Below are 21952 nucleotides of genomic sequence, written 5' to 3'. Positions count from 1 at the left end.
TTTAGTCGGCCCCCCTCCACTCCCCACCATGGCCGGGGCTACCTATAAGGCGAACTAGGCGGTCGCATAGGGCGCCATCCCTAGGGGGGGGGTGGGCAAAAAGGTCTAATCGCTATTATACAAAAGTACCTAATAATTAATAACTTTCATTATCTTTTATAAACTATAGACAGGGTTATAAACAAAGGAGTAACGATCTATTTCGGCGCCCAGGGCGAACTATCAATTTAGCACTCCACTCTAAAATCAGGCTTATATTTAAATTTCGAACATTTCAAACGGTTATCTAGTGTTAATGCTGATTTAATGATCGCTGCAGCGCACGACGGGGCGTTCCGAAACACGTGCAATTTTGGTTATCAATAGGCTCGCGAGACGCAGGTTGCCGACTCCTGTAGGTAGTAGTGTGTTGCCAGTTACTCGTGTTTAATTGTTTATATAGGCGGCCCCTTATTTAGGGGATCCAAAATTTTAAATTTAGGTTTAGAAGGTGTCGAAATTTAAATCAATGTTATCGAAACTTACCAGAAGTATGTTATAATAAAACTACCGTATTTAGACTTTCAAACAAAACCAACAGTTAAGTAGTTAATAAGTAAAATATATTCTTTTTACACAGTTACATAGCAAATATAAAACATTTGTTATAATTATTAAGTAATGAAATTGAGATTGTTTTATTGTTTTTTTTCGAGCATGTCTTAGTTACACTTGGTTAATTTAGCTGTTTTTATAAAAGTTATTTCCCTTGAATTAAATTTTGGTATTTGGGTTTTCAAATGGGAGATAATTCGTTGCTTAACTTTACATTCGTTCAAATTCTCGCACCTCAGGTTGACCTCTTACATATAAATACAACTTTAAGTTATTATTTGCTTTTGGTTAAAATTATATAGAGCAGAAGTTCCAAACAAAAAAGTTTGGTATGTTTTTTTAAACATTATCCAGTTAAAAAAAACAAATACATCAATAGCCGTTGTAGATTGCAATACTTAATGTTAGTAGACATACAGTGTGAGTGTAACAAATGATTATAAATCATCTTAGTCGCAAATTAATAATCTAATGAATTGTCTTTTTCATATTTTTCACCCTCTCCTAAAGGATTCATATATAACAATTGTAGGCTGGAATCTATAACATGTATAATATTTTATTTTTCTTAAGCGAAAAAAAATCGTTACATAGTCATACAATATAGACATTTTACAATTATAACTAAAAAAAATCAAGCTTGTGAGGTCTGCAGAGAGCCCAACACTACAGGAACTGTGGTGTTTTTTCTTTTTTTTTATCCCGGGAGGGAGGGGGGGGGGGAGCACTTGAAATTTTCTAAGGCGGTAGGGTGGGGGATGGGGGGTGGGGGTGGGGGGCTATGTCGTAAAGTACAAAGTAGACTCGTGGACAATTTTAATAGAATGTGATTACGCTTGCAAACTGGAATTGAAGGAATTAGTACAAACTTCTGTGATGAAGGTGGCAATTAAAAATTAATTTTGATGTCTACTTATAACGTGTATGCAATTGATAATAAATTAATATGTCACTTTTAATTAATTGTTTCTTATACATATGTTTTAGTAATTAATTTGTCTGAAAGTGGGCGTTTTAATAAGTTTTGCCAAGGGCTCTAAATTAAGCTGGCGCCGGCACCCCCACGAAAATTTCAAGAGACCCCAGGAGAAAAATTTGAGATAAAGAGCGGCTTAAATTTGAGCTAAACATTAAAACAAAATAGTTGAATGAAACAGTTGAGATCAGGTTGAGCTAAATGTTTATGTTTAAAAAATAGAGCTCAAGTATTGAGCTAACAAGCTACAACTATTGAGCTAAAATTGTGTCACATTTCGAGTGCAACAAATTTAGCTCAAGTTTGAGTCATACGACTGAGCTTAATACAAGCCAACGGGCAGGGTTAAAATTCAAGCAAAAACAAGTTGAATATCGCCAAGATAAAAAATACCCGCACGATCTAGTCGCCAAATCCTTGGACGAGAGCAAATGAAATTAATCATTTCATGTGAGGCACGTTTTTCTCAAGAAAAATTCCAGTGCAACTGAGTTGGGTGTCTTTAAAAATATTTTTTTCCTCTGGAAAAGTTTTTAATCTGCAAATTTTTCATTTTTTTTTGTGTTAACGATGTTTACTTTTTTGCTGCCTGTGTCCAATTTTTTCCGTCGTCTGTATCAATAATTTTCATCGGTGTATGTTTAATACAGTTGGCTATATATATATCCATAATTTTGTCGGTGTATGTTTAATACAGTTGGCTATATATATATATATATCCATAATTTTTGCCGGTGTGTTTAAAACTGTTGGCTATATATATATTCATAATTTTGTGATGTATGTTTAATACAGTTGGCTCTAAAGATCCATTTTTTTTTCGGTGTATGTTTAATACTGTTGGCTCTATATATCCATAATTTTTTTATGTATGTTTAATACAGTTGGCTCTATATATCCATAATTTTTGTCGGGGCATGTTTAATACTGTTGGCTCTATATATCCATAATTTTGTTGGTGTATGTTTAATACAGTTGGCTATGTATATCCATAATTTTTTAGGTGTATGTTTAATACAGTTGGCTCTATAGATCCATAATTTTTGTCGGGGCATGTTACATTTTAAAAAATTATATTCATAATTTTTTTTTGTTATATGTGTAATATAAAGGACGGCGTGGTCGATTTGTAGAGCATTTGGCTGCCATCCCGAAGGTCTCGAATTCGGATCACGGTTCGGACCTGTGCCCGTAGAACGTCCTTGAGTCCAACCATCTCTGATGGGTATCTAACTTACGTTAGGGAAACAAAAATAGTGCAAGCTACTTCATTTGCAAGAACGGGAAATAGATAATGTTTGAAATAGTTGGCTCCATCGACCATTGTAGTCTAACTAAAATTAAAAAAAAAGTGTATATCCGTTTTTGATTTTTGCTTTATCTCTCGATGTGTATGTTCATGTGTATCACTCCTGCCAATGCCGTGTTAAAAAAATCGTCTTCCCGTCTGTAAAGCGTGTACGATCAAACACGGTCTAGACTCTGGCCCCTATACATCCCACACAAAAATTGTATGGGGAGCCTGCAAATCTGGAGACAGCCGTCGAGTTCATCCATAGATTTTGTCTTTCTTGTTTGATTTCTCCGATATAAATATTATTAAGAACGACGTTTTATTTTGGGGATTGATCATTCAAAAATTAATAGCAGGAGAAGAAATTATATAAGGTCGAAAGTGTATGTATTTTAACAATATGTGAGTGTGGAGGGTACATAATGCCGATATATGTGTCTGTGGGGGTATAATGCCATTATGTGTGTGTATAAAGGGTATATGCCATTATGTGTGTGTATGGGGGTATAATGCCATTATGTGTACGTGGGGGTATAATGCCATTATGTGTATATGTTGTATATAACGGTTGTTAGATAAGCTGTATATAACTAAACACAGATATGATTCTACTAATGTCAACGCTAACCTTATCCCCTAACCCACACTATAATCAAGTCCCCCCATATCCCTAACCCTATCCCTAACCCACACTATAATCAAGTCCCCCCATATCCCTAACCCTATCCCTAACCCACACCACAAACAATGTCCTACCATATCCCTAACCCTAACACAGAGGCGTAGCGACCCTTCCCGGCGCCCGGGGACAAACTTTCAATTTGGTGCCCCCCTCGGGAGCAAATTTTCAATTTGCAACCCCCCCCCTCAAACTTTCGATTTGCACCCCCCTCAAACTATTTTTAATGCAAAAATACAGCTAAAATGACATTTTGATTTGTTATTACAACCCATTTTGGCGACCCCTAAGGTCGGCGCCCGGGGACATATGTACCCCCCCTGCCCCCCATCGCTACGCCTCTGCCCTAACATCTGACCTGAGATTACAATACCACTAACAACACACCACATAAAGTATCACAATAAAGGAAGCATCATTATTATAGGAAAAATTAGGAAACATAGGAAGAGTTCCCCAAAGGTTACACCAATTTTACAGACGACAGCAGCACCATCAACACAACCAACTGAAACACCAACAACAAAAGGCCACTAGGCAGACTTCAGTCGTGGGGCTAATCAATTAAATACCAGCAGACGTGACTCAAAGGGTAATTGACGATTAGACTTTTCCACAACGAACTCAATAGGGGTAAACTTTTAAGACTTTTCCAGGAATTAGTTTACACAACGAACTCAATAGGGGTAAACTTTTAAGACTTTTCCAGGAATTAGTTTACACAACGAACTCAATAGGGGTAAACTTTTAAGACTTTTCCAGGAATTAGTTTACACAACGAACTCAATAGGGGTAAACTTTTAGCATACAGAACCAGGTATATGCCATAGAAAACGGACATATCCGAGATAAACTGTTAGCATACATAACCAGAGATCTGCCGTACAAAACGAGCATATGAGAGATCAACTGTTAGCATACATAACCAGAGATCTGCCGTACAAAACGAGCATATGAGAGATAAACTGTTAGCATACATAACCAGAGATCTGCCGTACAAAACGGACATATGCGAGATCAACTTTTAGCATACATAACCAGGGATATGCCGTACAACACGAGCATATCGAAGATAAACTGTTTGCTTAGAGAGACATTTTTAAAAATAGTGTTTTCAGAAATGTCCACAAGATGGATTATTTAAATAATAGGTTAATAAATAACAGCCCCCCCCCCACACACATATTCAACCCCCTGCATATCTCTTGTTATAAGTTTTTAAAAACCCTAAAGTAACTGATTTTAACTGACCTGTATATCTCTTGTTATAACTTTTAAAAAAACCCCAAAAACCGATTTTAACTGACCTGTATATCTCTTGTTATAACTTTAAAAAACCCCCAAATAACTGATTTTAACTGACCTGTATATCTCTTGTTATAAGTTTAAAAACCCTAAAAACAGCTGACTTTAACTGACTTGTAGATCTCTTGGTACTAGTTAAGAAAAACCCAAAACAACTTTAACTGACCAGCATATAGGCACTATATCTCTTATTATAAGTTTAAAATCCCAAAAACAAGTGGCTTTAACTGAAAGAAAACAACAACAACTGACCTTAAGTGTTTCATATAGCCTGACGATGTTTGGGTGACGTAACTGACCCAGTATCCGAGACTCCCTCTGCAAATTGTTTTTCTGATACTCTTCCTTCAACTTGCGGGTGTCGATTATTTTTATTGCAACCTGAGGAGTGAGCAAATCTATAGTTAGCAAAGTTGGCATGTTTTTATTGCAACCTAAGGAGTGAACAAATCTATAGTTAGCAAAGTTGACATGTTTTTATTGCAACCTAAGGAGTGAACAAATCTATAATTAGCAAAGTTGGCATGTTTTTATTGCAACCTAAGGAGTGAACAAATCTATAATTAGCAACGTTTTTATTGCAACCTAAGGGGTGAGCAAATCTATAATTAGCAAAGTTGGCATGTTTTTATTGCAACCTAAGGAGTGAACAAATCTATAATTAGCAAAGTTGGCATATTTTTATTGCAACCTAAGGAGTGAACAAATCTATAATTAGCAAAGTTTTTATTGCAACCTAAGGAGTGAACAAATCTATAGTTATCTATGGAATAAACAAGGCAACATGGTTAGTACATGGTAGACAACAAACAGGTAGTAGAATGACTTACTACAATGCATTTTTTCTTCAAAATGTATAAATTAGAAATACGTATAGCAATTAACATGGGTACTGTATATGTATCCTACTTATATACGTCTATAGAAGTAGGACACGTGTATTATATATACATATATATAAATATATATATATATATATATATATATATATATATATATATATATATATATATATATATATTATATATATATATATATTTATATGTGTGTGTGCGTGTGCATATATTGTATATTACAAACCCGATATCAACACGGGAACATGCCTTAAAATGTTTCATACAAATCGGCACTGATCCATCAAACACTTCCATGTGAATCGACTTCTAATTAACCTAATGAAAAAAAATCTGGAATAGATGTAAAACAACACAAACACCACCCAACTAGACGTTCACCTCTACTAGCTTTCAATTCAATTTGTGAGAGAAACAACCAAGGTAGTGGTTCTTTAAACCTGGGTTCGATCGAACCCCGGGGGTTCGGTGAGTCAGTCTCAAGGGGTTCGGCGGATGTCAAACGACTCAAAACATTCAGAATCGGATTTTTTGTCAAAGCGGAAGATATAACTATTAGGGAGGGTTCGGTGAATGGGCATATGAAACTGGTGGGGTTCGGTGAATGGGGATATGAAACTGGTGGGGTTCGGTACCTCCAAAAAGATTGAGAGCCACTGATCGTTTAACAAAACACGAACTTATGATTGTTGTATTTCCGCGTATAACGTTGTATAACCATTCTTAAGAACTCCACTCCACACATTGAATTAATGACCACTACAACAACCCCAAAAATTGTCATCTGACTTACATTTATATGCCACATTCTTTAATCAATTTAAAAACCTAGAGACGGTTTCTTTCTGAATAGATAAAAAACATTTATTTAATGTAACAACAAAAATCTGCGCATTTAATCACACACAACACGGGGAAGTAATATTTTACATTGTATCACAAGAGCTCCCCTGATTAATTAATTATCTCAATTAATATTCAACCCCTCCCCTACACCCCCTACTTCCATAGCTAGCTCGCTCAACATACCCCAACCTCCTCGTAAATTAAATTTCCCGATCTAGAAGACGCACCTGAATGAATTATCCATCTAAATGTAGAATCCCTCCACACCGAACAATATTTATCCCCGGACCCCCCCCCCCCACCGATCCCAGGGTGACCGCCCCACACCCCCGGGTCACCGCCCCACAATAGGCTTGACATGTTTTCATTTCTCAAGCTTATGACTCAGATTATCTGTTTTAATTAGTATCGATTACGCCGCTATTCGAATCTGAAAATCGCATCAATCAAGGCTTTCTCCCCCTTGCTTTATGTAATGTTTATTGATCCCATGCCATTAATCCGGGGATTCTATAATTTATTCTAAATTCGATACCTGCTGGAATCCAACAAACGTTAATCAAATCTTTCAGAGAGGCCAAGTTGAGCAGGGAGAAGGGAGTAAGGAGAGGTGGGGGGGGGGGAGGGAGAGGGGAGGTGCGTGTCAAGGAGAAAGAAAGTTTTAATACGGAGACGTGCAATATAAGGAGTAGTGTTTGTGAGAAAGGAACTATACCAAGTTATGGGTACCTAAGGAGTAGGGGACGGTATCAGATATATATATATATATATATATATATATATATATATATATATATATATATATATATATATATATATATATATATATATGTAGATATATAGGATGGCGTGGTCGAAAAGTAGGGCGTTTGAAAGCTAGCCCAAAGGTAACCAGTTCGGATCTCCGTTCTAATTTGTGTCTGAAGGACGTAACTGAGTCCACCCAGTTCTGTTGGGTACCTGGCTTAAGTTGGGGGAGTAAAGGGACTGGGCACAGCCATGACAACACTATTTCAAATGCCGAGCTCTAGAAACATATGAAGTCTACTTCATCTGCGCAATGGATCGCTCTGTGTGTGTATGTTTGTATACACACACACACACATATATATATATATATATATATATATATATATATATATATATATATATATATATATATATATATATATATATATATATGATGCTGTGCTTGGGGAATAGGTGAACATCGGACAACATCAAGAGAGCAGGGAGGTAGTGCTTATGAATGTGAGCAGGATGACCCCAAAGGGAGAGCAGTAGAGCAGTCATCAGTAACAGACCAGTCATCGCTCACCAATCAAAACTGTTCGCGTGTTTGGCTAATGTGGGTTTTTCCAATGAAAATAAAGTGTTGTTTTTTTAAAATCTGTGTTTTTGGGCAGTTGAAATGTACAGAGAAACAATTGCGAAACAATAATGAGAAGCAGAATTGACTCTCGTAAAAAAAAACAACTGACCACAAATGACTATTTTTTTAAACACTTTTCTATAGTTGACAATTTTAAATTCGCAATTTTGTTTTTTTCTGGCCTTCTGTTTTTTTTTTTAAAAGCAGTAGCTACCATGACCTTGAGCGACAATAAACCGCACCTGAATTGTTTAATTGTTGATGGGGTTAAAATATCTGTTCACGTTCATGCCTAATATAACAAGGGACGTAATTTATATGAAAGTTTAACAGGGGAAGTAAGTACTGATGAAATTTTTAACAATGAGATGAGGGTATGGATGTGGTGCCGTAAAAATGCCATATGTAAAAGTAGCTTGTACTTATCAAGTACACTAAAAGCCTTTTAGGCTTTATTTTAGCCTAGGTTTTAGTCTAGGTTTTAGGCCTAGGTTAAGACAGCTGGATATTATGGTGACCATTGGTGTTGTCTTTTAATTTTATAGGTACGTATGGGGTAGTGGGAAAGATTTTCTTTAGAAAAATTAAATTACACGTAAACTACCTTCGTATTATTGATGCATTCATTGATATACACAATCTGAATATCACATACAATCATTGATATACACAATCTGAATATAGCATACAATCATTTAGACACACAATCTGAATACCACTTACAAACTTTGATACACACAATCTGAATATAGCATACAATCATTTAGACACAGAATCTGAACACCACATACAAACTTTGATACACACAATCTGAATATCAGTAAAAGCTCTGACGCCTACGAACAACCTCAGTTTTTTTCCCCACCCAATTCACATTTATATTTTTCTTGATTAAATAACGAATTTGGAAACAGGCGCTTATATTGGCAGCTTAAGAAGCCCATTTACGGTACATCGTTCACATTGTAAGTGAGTGGCTTCTTTTTATAACTTTTGCTGCACATGTAAACAAACTTTTTGTGTGTGTGGTTACTTTAGCTAAACACAATGGTTACCTCGTTTTGTGGGCGGTTGCACATTCCCCCAATTTATGCAGGGTACTGACTAGAACTGGATTGAGAAAATGGTAGCAGTAAGATCCGAACTCAAAGTTCTAATATTGGTGGTCCTACGCTCTGTACCCAAACCACTCGTATAAAGCGTGTTGACTACTGCTCATTCCAAGGACTCGAAAATAATTTGGATATAAATCCCTATCTAAGTTCGGGAAAGCCATATACAGTTTTCTAATAATTTCCTAACCGTATTCTTTTTAACAGTGTCAGTTTAGTTAGGGCTACCCTAAAAGCTAGTTTTATGGTTTATTCAAGGCATAGACGGCCCCTGAGTCCACCCAGCTCTGATGGGTACCTAACTCACGTTAGGGAAAGTAAAAGCGGCTGGGCATAGTACTGACCACTATCTCTTTATAAGCCGATGTCACAGATACAGGTGAACTCTACTCCACTTGACCCATGGACTGTCAGGTTCGAAAAGGAAACTTTACCTTCAAGGCTTAAGGAATGAGCTGAGGCTATTTTTTATCCCTAGGTTAAAATATGTTTACGGTTTAAAAAAAAATAATTTTCTTTAACACGCCTCGGTACCGCTAACGTTAAAGTATCATGCATTGTTTCAGTAGTTAAAAAAAAACCAACAATTAATTTATTAAATCTGAAAAATTACACTGTGATCTATCTGTAGTGTTACCACGGGTTCCGCTGCTAAATACAAGACTGAAATTAAAATATAAAGATTTCTCATCCAGGCCATGTTTTTCCTGGCACGGTGCCAGCATGGCGTCGAGGTGACGTTGTATTCAAGGTTCCCTTCTGACGTCAGACGGGGAGAAAACAAAAGACAAACAAACAAACAAAACAACAAACAACCATCAACCCCCCACAACAAACAAAACATACAATTTTTTTTAAATCCCCCTCCCCATCTCAGCTATTGGGGTGAATAAAAATATCCCCCCACCCCCCTCTAACTTTAACCATTTCCAATATCACGATTTCTTCTTTTATTTTTATTTTATTTTTTTCTCTGCCTGTTTTCTCCGAAGCGAACCCCCATATTGATCCGTTTCTCTTGGGGGAATAAATCGATGCCGTAGCACATCACGGAACGCTGGATAACTCGCGGTTAAGGGAGGGTGTGTGACGTTTCACCACATCCAGTACTATCCACTAAACAACTCCCCCCATCTACTCTAACCCACCTACATCCAGTTACGAGTGTGTGTGTGTGGGGGGGGGGGGGAGTTTGGGGGGGGGGTCTCTTTTGTCTCCCTGGGAATGAAATTAATTACGCACTTTTTGTGCGCGCGCAATCATCGCGCGAACTCAATCAACCCCAGGACTGGTCACGCAAAACTAGTCGTCCGTTTAATGAAAGGGGGGGGGGGGGGGGGAGAGAAGGGGGGGTGGTAAAATAACCAATCAACATTCAATTGTTTCCACACACAAAAAAAAAGTTTTGGCTAGGATTTTATACATTCACAGTAGGTAGCGGCATCAAGGGAGGTACCCCCGTTGGCACGGATAACCCCCCCCCTCTCCCCCTAGTGACGCCACTGCCCGTAGGTTATCTAACTTTTGTTTATGCATGCGTGCGCATGCGCGCGGTAAACCGGAAGCGCGATACGCTAGAGGAATTTTTTTTTGGGTATCTAAAATAAAAACACGATTTCCATATTGTAGCTGGACCATTGTGAACAGGACGTTTGTTTACCTATGGGAGGGGGGGGGGGTGAGGTAGGAGGGTGGGGTGGTAGACCAGAGACTGACCACACGTTCTAATGGAAACCAGGAGTCACTGGTTTTATAATGGACACATTCTGATAAAGAACGACTCGCTCGAACGGTGAATGACGGGTTCCAATGGGTAATGAGTCGTTCTCACGAAGAATGAATGACAGGTTCTGAAAAGAGGACGACACTTGTAAAAGAACAATGACACCACGTTCTAATGCAAACAACGCCGTGTAATGGGGGGGGGGGGGAGGTAGGGAGGGGGGAAATGACACAAAATCTGGGCGTAACACTCACGATTATACACATCATTTTGATGATTAACATACACAAACGCACACGTACGTGTGTGTAAATATATATATATATATATATATATATATATATATATATATATATATATATATATATATATATATATATATATATATATATATATATATATATATATATATAACACCAATAACGTACAAGTTTTCAATGCGACTACAAAGGAAAGAAAATTACTTAAAAACTGCAGCAATTCCCTGATCAATATTTCATGTAACTGTCGGACGGGGCTAGATCTACTTGTAGGAAAAAGGAAAAATATCTGCAACAAGTAAAAAAATCCGTGCACTGTGACAACCATACACAGTCAACTGACTCTTTATTTTTACCACTGATTTAGTGACAAGATAGACTGAGAGTCACAAAAAACGTTACGGGCAAAACGACAAAAAACATTTTCATCGAGCGATAAACACTTAAATTAAGAACGGAGAAGAAGAAAGAAAATGAAGACCGATATTTTAGAATAACAATAGCGTTTAAATAGTCAGTCAAGTCGGAAAACAAACAAAAGGAAACAATAAACAAAACACGAAATGATTGTGTGTTTCTGATCAAGTCTAATACCACAGCATAATAAATGAAAAAAAAAAACAAACAACAAAAACGAAAAAAAAAAAATAACAGGCAAGCGAAAAAAACATGTATATAATACCAAATCAAAAGACCAAAAAAAAAAAAAAAACTTTGACGAAGAAGTATAAAAAAACAATCTCACAGAGCCTTTTTCTCAATTTCCGATGAACACAATGCCTGTCGCATAGATAGACAGTTTTTTAACCCCCAAAAGTTCCAGAAAACAAAATTTCATAGTCAACAGCAAACGTTTAGTGTAATGGGCATGAAATCTAACACATCTGTTTTTTTTTAAAGAAACGTTTTTCAAACTTTCAAACCTTTCCCGTAGCAAGTCATTACAAGGAGCTAGCAAATCAATGATACACCCAGATCAAGAGAATCTAAAGATATGAACTAACAACTATTATCGAACTGTGACCGAATGACATTTGTACAATCGATTTTTTCTCAGAACTATAAATACCAAAAAGTTAATACGGTACACGTGCATAAAAAGTAGTTATAAGTGAGGCAGGTGAAGTAGAGTCCCCCCGTTTTAGTGAGCTCAGCATATAAAAACGATAATATGGTTAGTGCTATGCTCGGCCCCCCTTTACTTACCCTAACGTGAGTTGGGTACCCATTAGAGCTGGGTGGACTGCTGGACGTTCTATAGATTCGAGCATTGAATTCTATCTCAAACATTTTGGGGTTAGCAGTCGTGTCACGAATGCCGACGGATTAAAGATAAAATCTAAAAAGAGCGAACGCACTTTCCAAATTAAGAAAGGAATTTGTTACAAATGTACTATTTAAACGCATGAATTTAAAATAATAGCATTCAATTAAAGTGATATTTCTTTGTAAAAATTTAGATTGTTTTAAAACATAAGCATCCTCTCACCCCATCCAATATAGTAAGGCATATATGGTGCCCCCCCCCCCCCCACTAGTAAGGCATATATGGTGCCCCCCCCCACTAGTAAGATATATATGGTGACCGCCACTAGTATGATATATATGGTGCCCCCTCCATACTCGTGAGATATATATGGTACTCCTTCAACACTCTTGTGTCATATGCAGAGCCCCTCCCCCCAGGTTATGTGGCTTATGTGATGCCCCCTCCCTACTCGTATAGCATGTGCGGTGTCCCCACTCCTGTTGCATTAGTGGTGCCCCCCCCTCCCCACCCATGTTGCATATGTGGTGCCTCCCTCTCCACTCCTGTTGCATAGGTGGTGCCCCCCCCCCCCTCCCTACTGGTGGTGCCCCCTCCGTACTGGTGCCCCCCTTCCTACTGGTGGTGCCCCCCTCCCTACTGGCGGTGCCCCCCCTACTGGTGGTGCCCCCCTCCCTACTGGTGGTGCCCCCCCTACTGGCGGTGCCCCCCTCCCTACTGGTGGTGCCCCCTCCTGGTGGTGCCCCTCTCCCTACTGGTGGTGCCCCCCTCCCTACTGGTGGTGCCCCCCTCCCAACCGGTGGTGCCCCCCCCCTCCCTACTGGTGGTGCCCCCCTCCCTACTGGTGGTATCCCCCTCCCTACTGGTGGTGCCCCCTCCCTACTGGCGGTGCCCCCCTCCCCACTGGTGGTGCCAACAAGAACGGAGAAGGCGTGATGCCGATGACACAAGGCCAGAGAGAGGCCGCTGAAATCAATGCTGACCACTTGTGCCGCCCCTCCCCCGCCATAGTTTTTTTTATGTGTGTGTTTTGTTATTGCACAACGTAGGGGGAAACTTGAGATGTGAGGCACACACACAACCACACAGAGATACACACAGATATACACACGTACACAGAGATACACACACAGCCACACACACGTACACACACATCCACACAAACAATCGCACACACATCCACACGCACGTACACACAGATACACAAAACCATACACTTACGTACACACATCCACAACACATTCACAAACACAGCCACACACGTTCACACATCTACATCTACACACGCGCATACACATACACACACGCACATCCATAAACACACATCAAGACACATATATCCACACACACACGTACACACAGATAGACACACATCCACACCCACGTACAAACACCCACGCACACACAGCCACATCCACACACAGACGTACACACACACGCATCTGCACATCCATACACACATCAATACACACCCACCCACATCCACACACACGCAAGTACACATGGCCACACACACACAAACACAGCAATATACACGAAAACACACATATAACCACACAGCCACACACACACACACACACACACACGTACACACTCCTCCAAACACATTCGCAAACACAGGCACACACGTACACAAACATTCACACACACATTAAAAAATACTGCCACACACACTTACACACACATACACACACGCTCATCCATACACACATAAGCAAGCACACATCCACACTCATGCTCAGCACATATATATATATATATATATATATATATATATATATATATATATATATATATATATATATATATATATATGTGTGTGTGTGTGTGTGTGTGTGTGTTATAATTTATGCAACATTAAAGGAGCCATAAATAATTAAATAACAAAGCCTACGTTATTCGAGATAACATAGGAGCAAACTATAGTAGTATCGATAACAATCAGATGCTCAGTCTTGTGAGCTTGTGTTCACGATGGTTGCTAATGGTGTTATAATAAGGGGCAGACAATTGTCGTTTAGGCTGAATAATGTTGGGTGTCAAAATGACAAGAATGAATAGAATTCTGAATTGCGTCTGTTTCTGTTTTACTAACTACTGAATTTTTTTCCAAGTTTGTTTTGGTCGACCTGGTTTTCTTTTTGCCCTTGGGGATTCCAATCTAGTGCCTGTCTGATTTGTTGGTATGAGTAGAGTGTGTCCGATTTATCCCCCATTAAAAAGTAAGATTCCCTTTCAACCCTGACGGTCTATGGGGCAAATAAAGTAGTGTTCACTTGTTTCTGTGACCTCGGCATATGAAGAGATAGTGTGGTCAACACTATGCCCAGTCGCCTTTACTTTCACTAACATCAAAGTTGGGTGGACTCAAGGACGGTTTACTGACTTGAACCCGGATTCGAACTCGAGACTTACGGGTTAGCAGTCCAGCTCTCTACCGCTAGACCACTCCGTCCCATTTATACCATTAGCGCGTTAGTTTTTGTGTCACTAATTTCGTATGCTTTCGTATGTTTTCAATATAAATTCCATTTCGTTCAGAGATGAGATGCCTTGAAGAAACTCTGGCTACATCCATGTCTACAACTGATGTCACTCCGCACATCCCTCAACACCGTGGACAACATCACCTGCCGTCGCCAGCATATGAAGTCACATCCTGAACCCCCTCCCCTCCCCTCCAAGGGTGACGTCACATCCTGTAGCCATTTGAATGATGTCACATCCTGTCGCCACAAGGAAGACGTCACACGGCGCAGTGGGTCCGCCCCAAAGAGGACAGACCAATCCAGATGAAATTAGCCGCTTTTATTCCAGATCGACATCACTTCCGGTGCCTTTATTGTCGACGACTGGTCCGAAACGCGAACTTGTTAAGTACACTCGTACTGATTTTGTTTACTTGGTTTAGAGGACTGACAGCCAGATAGTCAGATAAAACGTGAATCCCAAAGACAACCAGATATTCAAATAAACGTGAATCCCAAAGACATCTAGATATTCAAATAAACGTGAATCCCAAAGACATCCAGATATTCAAATAAACGTAAATCCCAAAGACATCCATATTCAAATAAACGTGAATCCCAAAGACATACAGATATTCAAATGAACGCGAATCCCAAAGACATCCAGATATTAAAAAAACGTGAATCCCAAAGACATCCAGATATTCAAATAAACGTGAATCCCAAAGCCATACAGATATTCAAATGAACGCGAATCCCAAAGACATCCAGATATTAAAAAAACGTGAATCCCAAAGACATCCAGATATTCAAATAAACGTGAATCCCAAAGACATCCAGATATTCAAATAAACGTGAATCCCAAAGACATCCAGATATTCAAATAAACGTGAATCCCAAAGACATTTAGATATTCAAATAAACGTGAATCCTAGAGACATTTAGATATTCAAATAAACGTGAATCCCAAAGACAACCAGATATTCAAATAAACGTGAATCCCAAAGACATCCAGATATTCAAATAAACGTGAATCCCAAAGACATTTAGATATTCAAATAAACGTGAATCCCAAAGACATTTAGATATTCAAATAAACGTGAATCCCAAAGACATCCAGATATTCAAATAAACGTGAATCTCAAAGACATCCAGATATTCAAATAAACATGAATCCCAAAGACATCCAGATATTCAAATAAACGTGAATCTCAAAGACATCCAGATATTCAAATAAACATGAATCCCAAAGACATCCAGATATTCAAATAAACATGAATCCCAAAGACATCAAGATATTCAAATAAACATGAATCCCAAAGACATCAAGATATTCAAATAAACGTGAATCCCAAAGACATCCAGATATTCAAATAAACATGAATCCCAAAGACATCAAGATATTCAAACGTGAATCCCAAAGACATCGATGTTCAAATAAACGTGAATCCCAAAGACATCGATGTTCAAATAAACGTGAATCCCAAGGACAGCCAGATGGCCATATAAATGTGAATCCCCTCTGTGGTTTTATTGGTGTAAACTTTGCTGCGATAGACTGTGTATTATCAAATTATATGTCCAAAGTAGTTGCATTAGTTACGTAAGCACACGACGGAGTAGGGTGCAAATCTATACAACAAAGACCTGTAACAAAGACAGAAATCACGGAACCTACAACAAAGACTTACAGCACAGACTTACAACAAAGACCTATCATATCTACCCACTACATCCCTCCTCATCAACCTACCACACCATTTTTCATCAATTTTATTACATCAACCCACCACACCAATCCTCACCGACCCACCACACCAAACCACTACACCGATCCCTTACACAAACCTATTTCCCCCACACCAAGCCCCTTTCATCAACGTGCCACCCCCCAGCCCCTCCCCCCATCCCTTACGTGGTGCCCGAATCGTGGTAGCCACCTCCCCATGCATAATACATACCCTGACCGGATCCACTACCGGCTGGAGAACATTCCCAGAATTCTTAACCCATCCTGACACATCCCAGTAATGGATTTCATGCCACCATGAAAAATGATGATCCTTATTTTTTACCCATTCTTTTCATAATAAAAATTATGTAGAGGAAATGTTGAACAATAAACCACTGCATTGTCAGATTTTGTTATCATATTTATTTACAAAAAAGTATTAAAAAATAGATTTCTCTTCTGTAACATGAAGTATCTTCTAAATTATCAAGTTCATTGTATAAGTATATTTTAGTTTAAAAATAAAATAAACTAAAATATATACGTGCTGAGCATGAATGTGGATGTGTGCGTATTTGTGTGTGTTTATGGATGTGCGTGGATGTGCGTGTGTGTGTGGATGTGTGTGTAACCTGTGACTGTGTGTGTAATCTGTGTGGATGAGTCTAATACATCTTTTTTGACACAAATAAATTTGTTGTTTATAGTTAGTGCTTAAAAGCTAATAATTAAAAGAAATTAGTTTTTTTAGATCTATTATATACATTTTTATAAAATCAAACAAGTATCATATAATTTTATATAATTATAATACGGGTTATTGTGTTTGAGTTATGATACCGGTAACAAATAGTTTTGCTATTTTTAAATTTACATCTCCCTCCACGAAATACCTAGACATATGTCACTGGCAAATCGACCTTTGACTAACCGACGTACTGACCCTTATACTACTGACATACCAACCCCCATCTATCTCACAGACATATCGACCCCATACTACTGACATACTGACCCCCATCTTACCGACACACCGACCCCTATCTCAGCAACATACCAACCACATGTCAATGTCATTACCTAAATAACACAAAACAAATCTTCCAGCATTCTCTGAGATGTAAAAAAAAACAACAACACTAAGAATGTATTCAGCATCCAAAAGACGCTCTATCAAAGTCATCCCGCCCCCACAAATTGTGCCCACAATCCCTAAAGCTGAACAGCGTATAGTTATTTTAGTTTCCTGTGTCGAACGCCAGGGGTGTAGTTATTGATTGATCGATCTCTTGCGCCCTATCGATAGCTGGGAAACGAATTCGATCAAAGCGTATAAAATAAAGTTATTTCTATATCTATCATGTGTTTCAAATTGCTCAATATATGTTTCTGTAGTTGTCATTCACACACACACACACACACACATATATATATATATATATATATATATATATATATATATATATATATATATATATATATATATATATATATATATATATATATATATATATATATATATATATATATATATATATATATATATATATATATATATATATATATATATATATATATATACAGCGTCTGTGATGTGTATCATGTACTATTGTTTGATCGTAATGTCATAGGTAGGGCGTAGGTTCGACCTGCACCATCGTATAACAACTATTCTAATCAATCGATTGATCGATATATATATATATATATATATATATATATATATATATATATATATATATATATATATATATATATGTATGTATGTATGTATGTCCAGATTATGCCAGATACTGACAGACCAAGGCTGTTAAGTAACACATAGACGTCTGAGCGCCCCATATCTTCCAGCTTGTCACATCGACACATACTTGCAGCCTCACTCCGCCAGACTCCAGAAGCCGATCAATACCCCCCCCCCCCCACGTCACCCCCCCCTCCCCCACCCCCACCCTGGGGGGTTGAATGGCACCAAGTGCGGAGGGCTCGGGCCAGACTAACGTACTGTGCGGTGAAATAAATTCATTGGAAATATTTAGACAAGAGATCCACCGCGATCAATGGCAGGCATCCAGGGCGGGGAGGGAGGGGGGGGGGGGTTACGTCACGTGATGAGTGGATGGATGGGTCATGGGGGTCATCAGTGATAGGCATTCTGAGGGGTCTTTTCTTGAAAAGCGACAGGCATTCAAAGGGGATCTAGGGATCAAAGACACGTATATATGGGCATCCGGGATCAGCGTTCGTATCCTTGGAGGATCAGGGGTTGGATTTAAATGGGGTTGTGTCGGATCAGTGGCAGCTATTAGAGGGGTCGCTTAGACATCTATGACAAGTATTAGAGGGGTCGTATAGGCTTCATAGTCAGGTATCAGAGTGGTCGTATAGACGTCATAGTCAGGTATTAGAGGGGTCGTATAGGCTTCATAGTCAGGTATTATAGGGGTCGTAGAGGGTTCATAGTCAGGTATTAGAGGGGTCGTTAGACATCAATGGCAAGTATTAGAGGGGTCGTATAGGCTTCATAGTCAGGTATTAGAGGGGTCGCTTAGACATGCAAGTATTAGAGGGTTCTTATATACATTAAAGGCAAGTATTAGAGGGGTCTTCTATACATTAAGGGCAAGTATTAGAGGGGTCTTATATACATTAACGGCAAGTATTAAAGCGGTTATATAGATATCAAAGTCAGGTTCAAGAGGGGTCGTTCAGGCAGTATCGCAGATTTAAAGAAACGCGTACTAACTATCAAGCGCGCTAATTTAGCCGCGATGCTCATTTGATTAATTAAAATGCATGAGCGACTACTTTGCGACGTGTGCAATCGATATACGTCTTTCATTTTTTATAAGCCAGACCTACTTCACCGCATTTTCCGCTCACAAAAAATTAACACAACAAGCAGCAAAGATCTGAGTGAGCTGGTCCCTATCTTAGATAGGTGCATTTCGTGGTGCACTTCACGGCTCACTTCACGGTGCACCTCAAGGTCTTCCAGGTGAACTTCGCGATGCACTTAAGGGTGCACTTCAAGGTGCACTTCAAGGTGCACTTCACGGCTCACTTCACGATGCACCTCAAAGTGCTCTTCCATGTGCACTTCAATGTGCAATTAAGGGTGCACTTCACGGTTCACTACACGGTGCATCTTGAGGTGCTCTTCCATGTGCACTTCAAGGTGCCACTGCTTAGCTCAGATTCCACCCTCCCACCCCCCCGTACACACACACACACAGTACCCACCACCACCTAAAGGCCTTAGCCTATTTTCAAAAGAATGACAGAAATCAGCATTGTTTAATTTTCTTGAATCCATAAATAATGGTAATTAGGGCAATAGGGTTACAACTGTAAAGATAACTACATGACACTTAACATACTCTTAAAAAAAAAAGCCCAACAAAAAAAAAAAAAAAAAAAACACGATCCAACAGAATAAATTAAAACTAGAATAACAAAATTCAAATATCCTTTCAACTAAACGCCTCTGTTAGTAACACAGTTCTTGAAATATTGCAATAAAACCAAAATAAGGGAAAAGGAATGTAAACAGTTGAACGAAAAAAACTACAATGGAGGTAAGATTAAAGACACACTGAAATCTGACCTCGTTGTACTTACAGTGACCTAACTTCAAAAACATGCTCATAGAGGGAGAAAAAAATTAGGCTGAACCATGTTGAACTGTTGTACAACCTAGTTCGCTGATATATGTGGCATCTAGTCCTCTCGAACGATTAGATGTTAACTACAGTAGAAAAGTTGCCTTTTCGAACCTGGCGGTACTTGGGGCACACAAAGTAGAGTTCACCTGTTTTTTTGTGACCTCGGTATATGAAGAGGTAGAGTGGTGAGCATTATGCCAACTGGGAGAACCGCTGATCAATCGATTGATTAGAATAGTTGTTATACGATGGTGCAGGTCGAACCTACGCCCTACCTATGACATTACGATCAAACAATAGTACATGATACACATCACAGACGCTGTGATATATATATATATATATATATATATATATATATATATATATATATATATATATATATATATATAATTTGTGGATCGTAAAATAGCTGTTTTATCACATTGACAATTAAAAACACGAAAGCTTGGAAATCGACACACGCTATATACGGTGAGTTTACGTGTGACAGCTGTAATATGATATGTGTGTCTGAGTGTGTGTGTATGTGTGTGGATGGGAGTTTGTGTTTGTGTGTGTGTGTGTAGGGGGTGCTTTTGTGTGTAAGTGTGTGATGGTGTATCTGCCTCCCCCAACGCCACAGCCTGTACGATCCCGTAAAACTGGTTGGACGGCACTGTGAAGTTATTCATCTATCCCTTTAAAAAAAGGCCACAACAAATTGTTTGTTTTAGCACTGAACATTTCAATCCTCAATGAAGTGACTGTGATGCAGATTTGACACTTGGCGATCACGAGAAGATACCTAAACAATCTCACAACGACAGCAACATTTTCATGTCCTTAAGACTTACAACGTATAACTAAAATGTTTTCTAACCCAATAACCACATTTTTATATGCAACTCTAGCATATTTTATGTATATGAATAACACTTGTAATCATAATAGTGAAATGGAAGAATGGGTCTATAAGACAGGAGCGTCAGATTATTCCTCAAACCATTCTGAATTGAGTTTTTTTAGAGTCGAAATGAGTCGTTAAAGATCAAAGACTGTGTTCTACAAGACTGATCTTAAGCCCCCCCCCCCCCATTTGATACAATATAACACATTGGTAACTAACACCCAACCCGCCTTGTGTTATATAAATGTGCATCATGCTCGCCAGTGCGTATGAGTGATTGATTTGTATGTATAGGCGAGGGTTGTGTTGTGTTGCGTTGGAGTCAGATAAACTTAAACTAATATATGTTGAACCTAAAGCTAGCATATGTTGTAGCTAGGATATGTTGTAGCTAGGATATGTGGTAGCTAGGATATGTTGAACCTAAAGCTAGCATATGTTGTAGCTAGGATATGTTGTAGCTAGGATATGTTGTAGCTAGGATATGTGGTAGCTAGGATATGTGGTAGCTAGGATATGTTGTAGCTAGGATATGTTGTAGCTAGGATATGTGGTAGCTAGGATATGTTGAACCTAAAGCTAGCATATGTTGTAGCTAGGATATGTTGTAGCTAGGATATGTTGTAGCTAGGATATGTGGTAGCTAGGATATGTTGAACCTAAAGCTAGCATATGTTGTAGCTAGGATATGTTGTAGCTAGGATATGTGGTAGCTAGGATATGTTGAACCTAAAGCTAGCATATGTTGTAGCTAGGATATGTTGTAGCTAGGATATGTGGTAGCTAGGATATGTTGAACCTAAAGCTAGCATATGTTGTAGCTAGGATATGTTGTAGCTAGGATATGTGGTAGCTAGGATATGTTGAACCTAAAGCTAGCATATGTTGTAGCTAGGATATGTTGAACCTAAAGCTA

General features: G+C 38.6%; 1 protein-coding gene across 1 annotated transcript in view; it reads right to left on the bottom strand.

The window, feature by feature from the left end:
• LOC131927389 (uncharacterized) overlaps positions 1-21952 on the bottom strand; it is a gene marked incomplete at its 3' end in the record, with an annotated part of 54161 nt that overhangs the window by 29889 nt on the left and 2320 nt on the right. Inside the window, exon 2 of the mRNA XM_059283095.1 lies at positions 5101-5229. Coding sequence (XP_059139078.1) covers positions 5101-5229 — 129 coding nt within the window. The remainder of the gene's footprint in view (positions 1-5100; positions 5230-21952) is intronic.

This window comes from Physella acuta, unplaced genomic scaffold (genome assembly GCF_028476545.2).
Source record: "Physella acuta isolate Inbredline_101_S28 unplaced genomic scaffold, ASM2847654v3 ptg001395l, whole genome shotgun sequence".
NCBI classification, from domain to species: domain Eukaryota; kingdom Metazoa; phylum Mollusca; class Gastropoda; family Physidae; genus Physella; species Physella acuta.
Note: the sequence above shows the minus strand (reverse complement) of the source record. Positions and strands in the feature narration are given on the sequence as shown.